The sequence below is a fragment of the Aspergillus tanneri genome, assembly GCF_003426965.1.
Source record: "Aspergillus tanneri strain NIH1004 chromosome Unknown AapTan_10_pilon_pilon_pilon, whole genome shotgun sequence".
In the NCBI taxonomy this organism is placed as follows: Eukaryota; Fungi; Ascomycota; class Eurotiomycetes; order Eurotiales; family Aspergillaceae; genus Aspergillus; species Aspergillus tanneri.
The window spans coordinates 237259-250388 of record NW_022984637.1 but is presented as its reverse complement, the minus strand read 5'-3'; the positions used below and the strand labels follow the sequence as shown (position 1 = coordinate 250388).

At 40.2% G+C, this 13130-nt stretch overlaps 3 protein-coding genes across 3 annotated transcripts; all 3 read right to left on the bottom strand.

Annotated features, from left to right (window-relative positions):
• Nucleotides 1–1277: 1277 nt before the first annotated feature.
• ATNIH1004_001900 (uncharacterized protein) lies at nt 1278–1599 on the bottom strand (the record flags this gene model as incomplete). Its single annotated transcript, XM_033566595.1, has 2 exons — nt 1278–1480; nt 1509–1599. The coding sequence occupies 2 exons, from the start codon at nt 1597–1599 to the stop codon at nt 1278–1280; spliced, it is 294 nt and encodes a 97-aa protein (XP_033420797.1).
• A 315-nt stretch (nt 1600–1914) lies between these two features.
• On the bottom strand, nt 1915–2529 carry ATNIH1004_001899 (uncharacterized protein; the record flags this gene model as incomplete). The annotated part of the gene is made up of 1 exon (XM_033566594.1): nt 1915–2529. The coding sequence occupies one exon, from the start codon at nt 2527–2529 to the stop codon at nt 1915–1917; it is 615 nt and encodes a 204-aa protein (XP_033420796.1).
• A 1460-nt stretch (nt 2530–3989) lies between these two features.
• On the bottom strand, nt 3990–5435 carry ATNIH1004_001898 (intradiol ring-cleavage dioxygenase; the record flags this gene model as incomplete). Its single annotated transcript, XM_033566593.1, has 6 exons — nt 3990–3994; nt 4055–4444; nt 4527–4692; nt 4752–4894; nt 4953–5090; nt 5186–5435. 6 exons carry the CDS (start codon nt 5433–5435, stop codon nt 3990–3992), a joined length of 1092 nt encoding a protein of 363 aa, XP_033420795.1.
• Between the last annotated feature and the right edge of the window lie 7695 nt (nt 5436–13130).

The window sequence follows — 13130 nt, the reverse complement described above, 5'->3', positions numbered from 1 at the left end:
AGCGTTCCTAGCGATGCTTTCAGCGACGACTTTGCTCTGAGTGTTCCTATGTACTACTTGACAATACCCGTGTCAAACGTGGGTCTCTCACCCTCTGAGATATATTGTCTAGTGAGATGTCTTGAGGGGCCACACGAAGTAATTCTAGAAATATAATGAAGAGGCTTTATATGTATTGTGTTGGCGAAAGGTCGTATGTTGAGTAGTCCAAGAAAGTTGACGCTGCACGAATATGGTAAGGTGAAATCGGCGACAGCCCCAGAGTGAAACACCACGCTGCACCACTCAGCAAGCTCCTGGAACCTTTGCTGTCCCGAAGCGTGTCGTCAGCTAAATGCCCCGGAATCACCGGGGGCTTGGATTCAAATTCTAAAGGAAGCCCATACCTGGTCAGCAATTCTTTTACCCTGGTCATGTTCGTTGCGACATCTGGAGCTCGGGTCAAATATACAATTTTATTCACCTGCAGCAATCCCGCAAGTAATGCTAGGAAAAAACCACCCATAAAACTCGTACTTTGGCTGATGGAAACCTCATGGGACTTATACGCGCAACATAGACATCTGTAATACGCCAGCAATCGGTATCGTAGCTGCAGCCACCACTTTTCGTGCGCTCTAGTTCTTGGCGGAGTCTGTCTGCGAGTTCGTTGTCTGAAGATGAGAGGTTCGATAAGGATAATTTAGGGGCTTGTTTTGGGCTCTCTCCCACTATCGCACATGTTTCTTGGAGATTCTGCGTTATCGCAGGTTTAGATCCTTCTTGAACAGGCGCTTTATACTCAGGACGCTTGTTGGTACTATGCCGCGGAGTGTTGGTAGTCTTAGGAATATTTTCTCGTTGACGTGTTGGTGCAATAGCGCCCCTCTCAGCGGGTTACCATAAGTGATTAGAACTGTTAGCGCACGGCGTCGATAACAAAATGATCGAGGCTCTATAGCTTAGGAGATCTAGGCTAGTTGCGATAAAGTAGGATAAGGGTGATATGGAGAGGAAGGAGGGATCGTATATATTTCAGAACCAATCGCTAAACTTCCAGAGTTCAGGCCCGAAGGTGAGAATATAATTAGAGCTGAATGCGTGACTAATCCAATATCTCAATAGTTTAACACTTATTCGCCTAACAATAGCTGAGTAATAGGGGATGTGAATGAAGATGGCAGCTCGGTAAGCTCTCTTATATGTCGAAGAATGAGAAATGAATAAAAGACGGAAATAAGTGGAAGGAAGAGCTGTTCCTCAGTTCTTTGAAGTGCAGGTTCAGCTACTGGCCACGTTCACATCTCCACCCACGTATGCGGCCTATTGGGGTAGGGGCAAATGGGGCACTCACGCACGATGGAGCCGTCATCATCTTCAAATTTTGTACCAACCAGATAGTCCGGGGGATTATCTTTTTCAGTCCACACGAGTAAGGCCGATATAGCGTGCTGATAGCGGTCATTATAGCCGGGAACCCCAGCAGGGATATTTTCATGACCTTCGCCTGATAAGCAGGTCCAATATACCAGGGGCATCGGCACCGCCGGAGCAGTGTCCTATACCAGGAATATAGAAAAAGCGGTAGAAGTCGTCAATGGTATAGCCGACATCAGCCATGATCTTGTTTGTTCGCTCCCAATAAACGCGACCGGCCTTAGTGGGAATGATCCCATCAGCGTATCCGTGGTAGTGGATGAATTTGTCTCCCTTTTAAGCGAAGGGGCTGATCCTGTACTGGTCAGCCTGTGCATTACCGGTGTTAATATGGTCCGAGATCTTAATAATACTCTCGATGAGCTTGGACCAATCGTAGCTAGTGGTATTGAGGAGGAAATAGAGTATCCAATCTGACCCTAAGGTAGTGGGTTTATCGGCCATGTAAGAATCTGGCTGACGTCGGCTCCCAGTGAGTACGCTGGAAAAATTAATTCATTATTGTAAAACCAGTCCCTGACCACCAATTTTGCGAGCTTTAGCTGATCGTCGTTTAAAGAACACGCTCACATTGCTCCCAGAGACAGAGCAACTTAGGGCATCAATATTAAATTTGCAAGCCTTAGGGTTCAAAATAATATTGTTTGTAATACCATCTTCGGGATCACATTGGGCCATGGCCTCCTTTGCCAGAGCGGCTATTTGGATAAGTGTGACATGGTGAGAAGCATTGGCTAGTAAATCATGGTTGCTAAGCCATGTGTTGCAGGGAGAAAGATGGTTCATCCACCATGCCGGGGGCACCAACCAAGGCACCATCAAAGTCATCCGGGAACTCCTGGATTTCCTTGAGACCCTGACGACCTCCAGTAGAGCAAGTGGCGTAGTAGGAGTAGGAGATTGGGCGATTGTAGTATTGGCGAACAATGTTGGAGGCGAACGCCAACGACAATTAATAGCCGCTTCCGAGCTATTGAGAGCCCAACTCCCACCATCGTGACCAGATCGATGACCGGTATCAGTTGAGACTGTGGCAAATCCATGCTGCAATAGCTGGCAAACGTTGGGCCAATTCGTGAAGCCACCAATTCGTGAAGCCACCATAACCTCCATTACTAGTAGCCATGAAGCGGTTATTCCACTTGTATGGCAGATAGAGTGCGACAATAAAAGAGGATGAATTCCTAGTCAAAACATCTAAGCCAACCGCACAACCTTCCGGAAGGGAAGTGGCGTTCCCAGCCGCCCATTCGTCACCAAAAGTACCATTCTCTGCGACGTATGTTGCGTAGTTTAGAGTAGCATTGTTGGGGATTAGGCCAGAAAAAAAGGTCGGTGTGGCATTTATAGGCTATTGTTCCAATAGCCAGGATAGCAAAGATGAGGAAGGTAGATTTCATTTTCACAAATGTGGAAATAAGATAGATAGAAGTGAAGCTGCTTCGGGTCTTCAGCTATGAGAAGAGAAGTGATGAGAGGCTTGATTGACCTTACTGTGGGGAGGAATAAATAGATAAAGATACATACTTGTAACTTTTCTTGGCATGGCAATGGGGACAGAATGCCAGGACAATATAGCGATTCAGGTTTAGTATGCGCCACTATTGTCATATCGTATTAATTAATGAGCATCCACGTAACCTTAGCCGGGCCCACCAAAACTCAATTTCATCCATATTGCTTACTGGTTACCACGTTGCCTGTTGGTACCAGGAAGTTGAAGTCGGTAGGAACAGATCGGCCGGCATCCGCGAGGACTTGGTTCTGAAACATAGGGTGGAAGTTCGCGCAAGAAATACAATTAGATTATCCCAAATGACTCTGAGGCGATCAACTCTTAACGGATGCATTATTTATTTCCTATCGACAGGTTAGCAAAGCTCTTGCTATTCGCAAGATATGTTGACTCCATTTCCTTGATGAGACTCAGATTGTCGGAGGTGTGAAGCCGAAGTTGCACTTTGCAATTCGTAGCTCCACATATCATGGAAGAGGAATGTCCGTGTCTATCTTGTATTCCGCGGCCTATCAAGCCAAATTGATGCAGCATGCGCAGGGAAGAGGAACTCTAGAGTCCTTGTTGTCCCTTCATAGGAGACGGTTGCAGTGGAGCCTAGAGTTGTAGATTTTTTTCACAAGAATCACTGCATACATGTTGACCTAGACCTCTGGTTGGATGATAGAGAAAACTAATAGTGAGCCCTGTGTACTGTTAATTGTATTTAAAATATTTAGTTATCGCTGCCATGAGCCAACGATCAAGGATCGATATCAAATAGCTGCAAAAGCGCGGAAAGTAAATTTCATTGCCCAGTAGATAGTAAACTAGATACAAAAGTCAAGGTTGTTATGATCACACAATATCTGTACCAAGCCAATGGCGATGAACAGGCCGGGTTTACATATAACCCTCACTCCCAAGGTTGGATAATAAAGCAGTGAAACAAAGCAGATAAACAAAGTAACTACCGAATCGGAGTCGCTGGCATAAGTGCATCTCTTTCTGCGGGACAGACTGTGATACACCTTAGGCTATCCGATCCTTTGGGTCGTGGGGATTACAAATCCGCCATTTATGCTGTACATTCAAATTGATCAGTGACAGGAGCTCAGCCGGATGGCAATCTAAGTAACTTACGGGTAGGAGACTGGTTATGAGAGACATATGTAGGGTTCTTGTTCTTAACACCCCCGCCCTCGGTGTGATAACTGGCAATGCTGACAGATTTATCTGCAGTAGAGTCAATGCCCATAGAAGCCCAGGCGAAGATTCCATTCTCGATGGTCTCTCCTAGAAGCACATATTGCATAAAAGGGTCGATATCTTCAGCCTCCTGAAGCAAGATATAGTCCTCATCATTGGCAGTTAAAGCCTGCTCATTAGCGGTATAAGAAGAGCTCGCCTCAACGTTGGAAATCAGATGTTGGTCGAAGAAGAGCTGTCCAACATGCGAGGCGTGGGTAGAATACAGCCCCGAAATCGTGTCGTTGGCAAGGCGGATAGTCTCGTTGGCAGTATGACTCAAAACTAGTTGGTGGGAAAAGCACTGCAGTCAGATTCTGCCAATAAATACAGGCCAAGGTAGGCGCTGGGTGGAACCGGATCTTACCATGGATATGGACAGTACGACCAGTGTAGTGGCCAGGGAAGATGGTTTCAAACTGCACCACTCCATTCGCATCGGTTTGCTGTATGCCGCGAAGGAACGTCTTATTGATATTACCCAAATCAGTCGGGTTGCCATTACTCCCAGCGACGACTCCCGAGTAGATGCCCTGTGCAGAGGCGGTTATTAGCTCCGATGATTCCTTCCAGGAGATTCAAACACTCTCACCGTGGCATTGCAGTGCCAAAGGTCAATATAAGCCTTAGAAAGGGGCTCGCAAGTATTGGTATCAATTAGTTGGAGGTCCAGGAATAGCGGCACACCCGCCTGGTCCTCAACAATATTCTGACGGATTAGTTCACCAGAGACGTCTGCATCCCCAATGGTTAGCATGTCTGACTCTCTTACGGTAACATCAATCAACCATACAGTAAGGTCCTTCAGTTGTATCCTCACCAAGGACACAGGTAGCATTCGATGAAAACAACACCTCGGGTTCTGTAAATGGAGATAATCCATGTAGAGTGGAGTGATGGGTGGTATTTAAACTACTAAGCCCACGGGGAGCTGACGATGCGTGAGTAAATAGTATGCAGAGGACTAGATCAATAGTTTTCAAATGGGGAATGGGGTTCTGGTAAATTATAAGCCCAGGAACTCACCGATACCAACATCTCTCTTGCGAATGATCTGCTGAGCAGTGTGCACACGACGAGCTACGTTGGCAGCCTCATGACCACGAGACTTTAGGTGATTCGCACAGTGAGATAGGCTGCGCTTCTCGATGGGTGTTCTCTTCAAGAATTGGGCACGTTCGGAGGCTTCGGAGTGAACATCATGTCCTGGATGAGCAGAAGCAAGAGCGGCAAGTCCGAAGAGACCGCACAGAAAGAGAATGCCGAAATGAACCATGTTGAAAGAACAATGATTGCTTAGGATAAGACAGTACGACACAAATGTCCCCGACAATAGCAATGCAATTAATAGCTTTCATTTAAACTAGAACAATATATCGGACTACCACAGTGAATTTTAGGCCTTCAAATACATTCATCTCTCCCGCCTCCCAAATATCCCGTTGTTGATCACGGCTTACGTGTGGGTCTGGGTCCTAATCAGAGTGTACAAGTAGAGGTATTCTAAGAATAGTCATGTAGAAGGTTTCGGAGAACTCATCCAATGCCACCCACCATGTTCATGATGCCATCCCAGAGAGATTCTATTGGCTTTAACTATCAGCCGAGGCCGTTAGAGACACATTCGGCTTATCTTCTGTCTACTTTTGATCACCGCCCATCCCATGATCATCCAACACAATGGAAGAGATACCAAGTTTCTTATATTTGGCGGCCGCACAAGCGGCCTAACCCGTCCGGAAACCGTCGGTAAATGATAACAAAAGCACAACAGAAGCAGTCCTGTTCCCAAATTCGCACGTGGTTTACCAAGCTGCAGCTAAGCTTATCTTTTGCCTTAGACTGATTATCGATATTACCCGGTTGTGCTACTTCGTGGGCAATATTGTGACCGAAAAAGCTCACCAAGCGGAATGTGTACGTGTTGTTCAGTGGATCCGGAACCGATTAGCTTGGCATTCGGCGGTCCACCAGGGGTGGACCCAAGAGTTTTTGGTTTACCGGAAGCTTGGCAGAAATGTACTCCCAGAGTAATGCTTGTTGCTCTCTCAGCCGAGGTAACTCGGCATAGCTAAGGTCGCGATCTGCCGATATATTTAGGGCGGCGGGTCCTCGCCCGAGACCAAGCCTCAAAACCCCAACCAACCAATGCATACATAATATAGTATATACACCGTAATCTAATATTAAATGGTCCTTAGGCAAATGCAAGTCGCAGGTTGATCGAGTCTACAGCTGAACTGAAAGTGGAGTTTCGGCTAGTAGCGCGTCGCTAACCGAGTTGGGTCAGGATCATGTGACCCACAATGATTTTTGGGAATTTCTCCACTCTCCACGAGCTTCCTGTTTTTTACTATACAACCCTCTTACCTTTTCTTCCTCTATTCCAGCGGTCGGGCATTTTCTTAAACTAGTTTTAAGACAGTTTTTAGTGCTTTAAGATACTAAACTTAAATATAAGTTAAAAAAAGCATGCTTTTATAATTATTGTTTCTAAACTAGGTCCAGGAATTCTATAATTACTATCTCCGCGACCGCGTAACAGGCATATTAGCTATTTCTTTTTAGGATATAGTAATTATTATTATTATTATTCTTCCATATTATAGAGCATTTTTCAGTCAGAGACTATGCATGCTCTACCTACCACCCCTGGGTGGTAGGATTTAAACTAACAAACAGATACGTACATAGTGGGTAAATCAAACATAACTAAGCAATATGACATTCTAGGGGTGGGGGGGACCTTAAAAAGGATTAAACATGCTAATTTCCACTGTTTTTATTTTTATTTTTCTTTTTCTTTTTGTTTTCCCTAGATCCAAGAGCCACTTTCTAGTGGCGATCCCGTTTCCTTTAGGAATGATAGTTGTTCTTGCCCTGCTTTCTTCGTGAAAAGATAAGGCAAATTTCGGTCTTTTTTGTCTAGGGTCTCTATAGACCCTTCTCTGATGTCCCTGGTTGCCGGGCACTGGAGGAGTAGGTGGTATGGAGTTTAATATTTATTACTGTGGCATGACATGCATATATCACTATTATAGTTAGGTGTTCTAACTAAATATGATCTAAAGTAGCCGTGCCCTAGCTTTAATTAGATGATGGTTGACCAGGTCTGCTTGGGAAGCCTTAGGGGCTTGGCTTCCATGAAGCTATGGAATTAAAGCCCCTGTATTAATCACTTTTCTTAGCATTTTCCCATGCTTTATCCCAATCCTCAAGGCACTTTGCTTTAAGCTCTCGTTTGAGATGGCTAACTGAAATGGGGCATTTATAATATTTGCTTGTCAATTCTGCCCCATACTTAGCTGCTTCGTCAGCTTTCGCATTACCGAAAATTCCTTGGTGGCCTGGAACCCAGTGGATATAAATATTAATGTTCTTATCCCTGATTCTAGTAGCCCATTTGGAGATCCTTTGGTGTGGTTCGTAGTTGGTGTCTGCTGATTAAAGTCTTTTTAGGGCTGCTTGGCTGTCTGAGAAGATGTAAATGTCTAGAGTTGGAATTTAAATAGTCTTATATGCATGTTTTAATGCTTTTTAAATAGCAAACAACTCTGCATCATAGACCTTATATTCATGTCCTAGATTCCATGCCCAAGCCTTCTGATTTTAAGGCTTATTATCTAGAAGGAAGATTCCTGCACCATTTTGACCGCTTTGCAGCTGGGATCCATCTGAATAAAAGATAATTCTGTGGTTATTAGCAAGCCATTGAGATATTAGCGCCTTGTGTTCTTGGGCTGCTTGCTTTTTTTTGGTTTGCTAGATATAAATATATCTATTATTTAGTTTAATGACTGGGCCCAGGGTGGTACTATTTGGTCTAGTGTTTAAAAGGTGCCTTTCCAGGTCTTAAATGTTAAGAATCTTGGGGAAGAAGCTATGTCGTGAGGTGCTAGGATAGCGGTGACTGGATAGTATATTAAAACTATCGGTGCGATCTAGTATCGCATGATAAGTGTCTTCTTTTATCTAGGAGAGGAAGCATAGATAAATGCTTCCTTATGTCTACGTGTCCTTTAGCCCCTTGCGTGCGATATATCAGATCCCTACAGAACTAGGATATACAAAGATGCCTTAGGCATCCTGATTTCTAACACTCCTACTTAAACTAGTCCTTTGGAATATAGTTCGCATGTCTCTATCCAGTGCACTTTTTCTTTACCTCTTCTTAATTATCTCCCACTGTTAACTAATCCTATCTTGCTGCGATATTGTTCTAGCAGCTCTCGCAGTAGTAGCTTTGTCATGCTGTCTGCAAGCATCTTGCGAGTTTGGATATACTTAGTAGTAATAATATTGCGCTCCTTTAGATCGCGCGCGAAGTGGTATGCGATATTAATATGTTTTAAGTATTTATTTAACAACGGTTAATTAATAAGTGTAATCACAGAGGTATTATCTTTGTATATTAGGACAGTACACTGGTTTTTACTAATATATTTTAAATAGCCTATATTTATTATAAATTATATAATTTACTTAGCTTGCTTTGCATACAAGGCTAATGCGATATACTCTGCTTTGGTTATTAATATTAATACTGCAGGTTGTTTACAGCTTTACCATAAGATCGGTCCTCCTCCCAGTATAAAAAGCATGCTAGATCTTAACTTTTAATTAGAATAATCTCCTATATAATTAGTATTTAAATAGCTGATAACCTAATTCGCATGCCTAGAACCTGGTCCATAGCAAATCTTTAGGTCGATTGTTAATCACAGGTAGTGTAAAAGGGCTTTTGTGTCTTAAGCATGCTTTTTAGTTAGTTTATTTATAAATTAAGCAAGCGCACTTGTTATATACACAATGTTAGGTCGCGAATAGACCATTGCAAATATTGTACTGCTAACTTTTGCTAATAATCTTGTTTAGGTGCAAGTTTATTATCTTGTCGTACTTTTAATAATATTTTACCACTTGGTATCAGGGTGCGGGTTGGTGTAACTGCTTTATAATCTATATTATACTGTCACAGCATTTGCTTAATATATACTGACTGGTCCAGGTAGATTGTGTGGTTTGGATGGTCGCGGGTTATACAAATACCAAGGATTTTTAAAATCTCCCCAGATCCTTAATATTAAAGTATTCCGCGAATTTTACTTTAAACTTATTAATTTCGCGCATGTTCTTTGCAGTAATAAGTAGGTTGTTTATATATAGTTTAATAAGAACATCTATAATATAGTTGCGGAATACACATGGTTTACTTGGGATAGCCTTAAATCCTATTTTTTTTAAGTGTTTTTAAATATAGGTTGTACTAATCTCGCGTAGCTTGTTTTAAACTATACAAGCTCTGCTTTAACTCGAGTATATATCTATTAAACAGCTTAGCGCTAGCTAGCGGATATATATATATTTACTCTTGCAGTATTACTTTAGTAAAAGCGTTATTAATATTAACCTAATATACTTTAAAATCTTCGAGTGTGATAATAGCTAGCATAATTTACAGGGAGTTAATATAAATTGTCAGCGCGAAGGTTTCTTTGTAGTTAACTCCTTAAACTTAACTAAAACCTCTTGTAACTAGTCGTGTTTTAAATTATTTAACTCCCCCATTCGGTGTATACTTAACTGCGAAAACCTATTTTATAGTAATAATATTAGCGCCGTCAGGCACATAGGTCTCAAGAAAAGGTACTGTTAATAATAAGTAACTAAAATTTTAATTAGATAGCCTTTTTCCACTCGGGTTTATAAACTGGGTTATTAATGGCTTCTTTGTACGTACAAGGGATCGGAATTGGGTTATTAATCTTAGGCGCGGTTTTCGTGATGGTTTTAATTAATAGTACAAAGTAGATTATTTTATTAACCTTATTTTACCACTTCTGCTCCTTTAGTTTTAACCTTTTTAATTAGCAGAGATTTGTACTTTATACTAATTTATTGTCGGTGCGTTTTCTCTTTTTAGTTAGTATACAGATTTCTAGTATTTTTTATATTCTTGCAGGAATCAGCTCTTTGTTGCTGGCTCCCACTAAGTCTTAACACTTTTAATAGTAATTATCTAAGTAATCATGGTTAAAACTCTTAGCCACTGTCTTGTATTGTTCGTTGTCGGCTGGTTCTGGCAAGCTATCCCGCGAAGTTGGTGATATTTTATCCTGCTTCCTTGGTCGACCTACAGGATTCCTATCTAGTAACATAGTGGAGGTGGATTTAATTCACAGCTTTAGATTAATTATACCGCCGGGCGTATCTTTATCAAAGATAACTATTAATGCTTAAATAACGCGATGGGAGTCTGGCGCGTAAATATAGTATTACTTAGTGGTTTCCTTATTATATCCAATAAAAATTCCAACTTGTCCGCGATCGGTAAGTTTGTTACTACCAGAGACTAATTAAGAATTAGCGTGCGAATAATATTTACTCCCCTAGACCTTTATATATGTAATCTTAGGGCGAGATCCTGTTTATAGCTTTTTAGGTATTATAGCATCTTTGTCTTTATTTATTGCGGACTATGGTATTACCACCCGATTGTGAATATATATGTGCGCTTTCGCAGCTTTGTCCTAGAACTTTATTAATAATAAAGCCTGCTTGAGCATAGCTTGCATGTCTTTTTTAGTTGCTTGTATTACGTGTTTAGCTGGACTGTTTTGGTACAAGGTGTATAAAACTATTAATTAAATTTTTAGTCTATTACTTTTTTTCTATATTTTATATTCCTTTATAAGTTCTCCTGCATTGTTAATAAGCGCAGCCTTTAGCTTGTAAATAAATTTTAATTCGGCTTGCTTTCTTTATTCTTCCAGTACTATAAGTACTGCCACTCTGTTAGAAATTAGTAGTACCCAGTGCTTGCGGGTGTAGCTATCCACAATCTTAATAAACCAGCAATTGCCATTAATTGTTATTGGTAAAGGGCCGCAGATATTTAAATATATTTATTCCAGTGGTTTAGACTTCCTTTCGCTTTGCTCTTGGCCCTTGTATTTAACTATTTTTGTCCTTGCGCAGACGTCGCATACTTTAGGTTCTGCTTGGCAAGGAATTAGTTTCTTAAGATTTGTGATTTTATAAAGGTTTCGTAGCTTGCTTTTGCAAAGATAGCCTATTTGTTAATACTATAAGTTGTATATCTTTTTCTCCTTTTTATTATAATACGCGTGGGGTCCTAGTTCTAGTAAATTACTAATTTTTTGTATTATATAGGCATATTCTGCGATGTTTAATAAAAACTATTTAATAATATATAAATTATTTTTAATTATTACTTGCAATACTAATATTTAGTTACAGTAGAATAATATACCCTTCTTAGTAATAATACCTCGCAGTCCTTGTTCGCACAGGATATAAATAAAAACTAGATTTGCACTTAAGCCGGGAACATATAGAATATTTTGTAATATAATCTTGTTATAATAGGCGTCGCTTAGCCGTATAGTGCCGCAGCCTTGGATTAGTAGTTATCTAGCACCTGTTTGTACTTTATATTTGGTTGTGATCGCATAAAGCTTAGTAAATAGCTTTTAATTACTAGTTATATGCGATGTTGCACCGGTATCTGTAATTTATTTATACTTGTTAACGCAGGGAACAAATTCCTTGTTAGTTAATATAGTTAAGTCCGACAAAGCTTTATAGGCAAATTCAGGAGCTTTTATAAGCTGCGTTAGGTACGCCTTTTTATTATTAAAGTTAAAATCAGAATCTGGGTCTAATCAAGATAATTTAGGTGCTAAATTTAATTTCTCCTTTTTAAAACTAGATTACAAGTCTGTGTTATATACACATGCCTTTTTCTGTTTTTTCTAGCAGCGCTTTTAAAGTTTCGTATATAGCTTTTTAAGTTTAGAGTAATCTAGGTACTTATCCCATAGGTGTTTGTTATTATATATAATATAACAAGGTTCTTTATTTTTTTTAGCAGCAGCTCGGTGCAATTGCTTTCTTAGCTTATAATCAGAGCTTTTGCTAGAGGTGCTATATCACTAATAAAATTCCTTATTATATTTTCGATCGCGTGCGTCTCGGTGTTTTAAATAGCTGTAATTATAATTATATTATTAGTATTAAGATCCCTTTTAACCTTTCTAGCAGTTTTAAACCAAGTATGCATCCTTGACTTTTGCACTTTTTAACTTATCCTCCTTTTTTTCCAGCGTTTTAAGGGTGTTGTTAATGTCTTCTTTAAAAACTTCTTGGGTATTAAGTGTATCTTGTACTGCTTTATATTTGTCCGGGAGCGATGCAAGAAGTTAATTAAATATTATTTTTTTATTTAAAGCTTCTTGCATATATAATAGCCTCGCTCGTAGTTTTTATACTATTCTGCGAAGCTGGTTGTGGGCGTCCTAAATAGAAATATCCTTTGGTTTGTAGTAGCTGTAAAATTTAGCTAGTTTCTCTCGTGCAACACCAGGTTACAATAATTGCCATTTCTTTTTAAAGCCTTGAACTGCTTCTTTGCTATATTGTACTAGTTAAGAAGGTCATATTTACTATCAGGAACAAGTTAACAAATAAAAATAGTAATAGCTCTGTTCGCATGTTAGTCCAGTTGTTTAGGACCTGTAATAATCTACTAAAGCTTCTTGCTATCCACTGCTTTTTTAAAGATATTAAACTATTAATCTATATTATTTTTCGACAGTTTTGGAACTATTTTTCGGATATTATTTAGGTTCACGCTATCGGATATCGTTCGAAGGGGTAAAGTATTGGTCGTGGAAGGCCTTTTAGTATTATTTTTATTTTAGTCGGATCGAACCTGCAAGGTCGCGTTTGATGCAGGTATTGTTATTGTTTCTAGAACTAGCATGGTAGGGGTTATAGACCATAGTTTCCAGCGGGCGAGTTAGGTAAGTCTAATTCTATAATTAATAATACAACTTCTTATAGTTCGGCGAAGTTGTATATATCAGACATTAGGAGTAACAAAGTAAAATAATAACAAGATAAGTATAGTGTTTAGTTTTTCTTGCAGGACTACTAAAATATTCTTTAT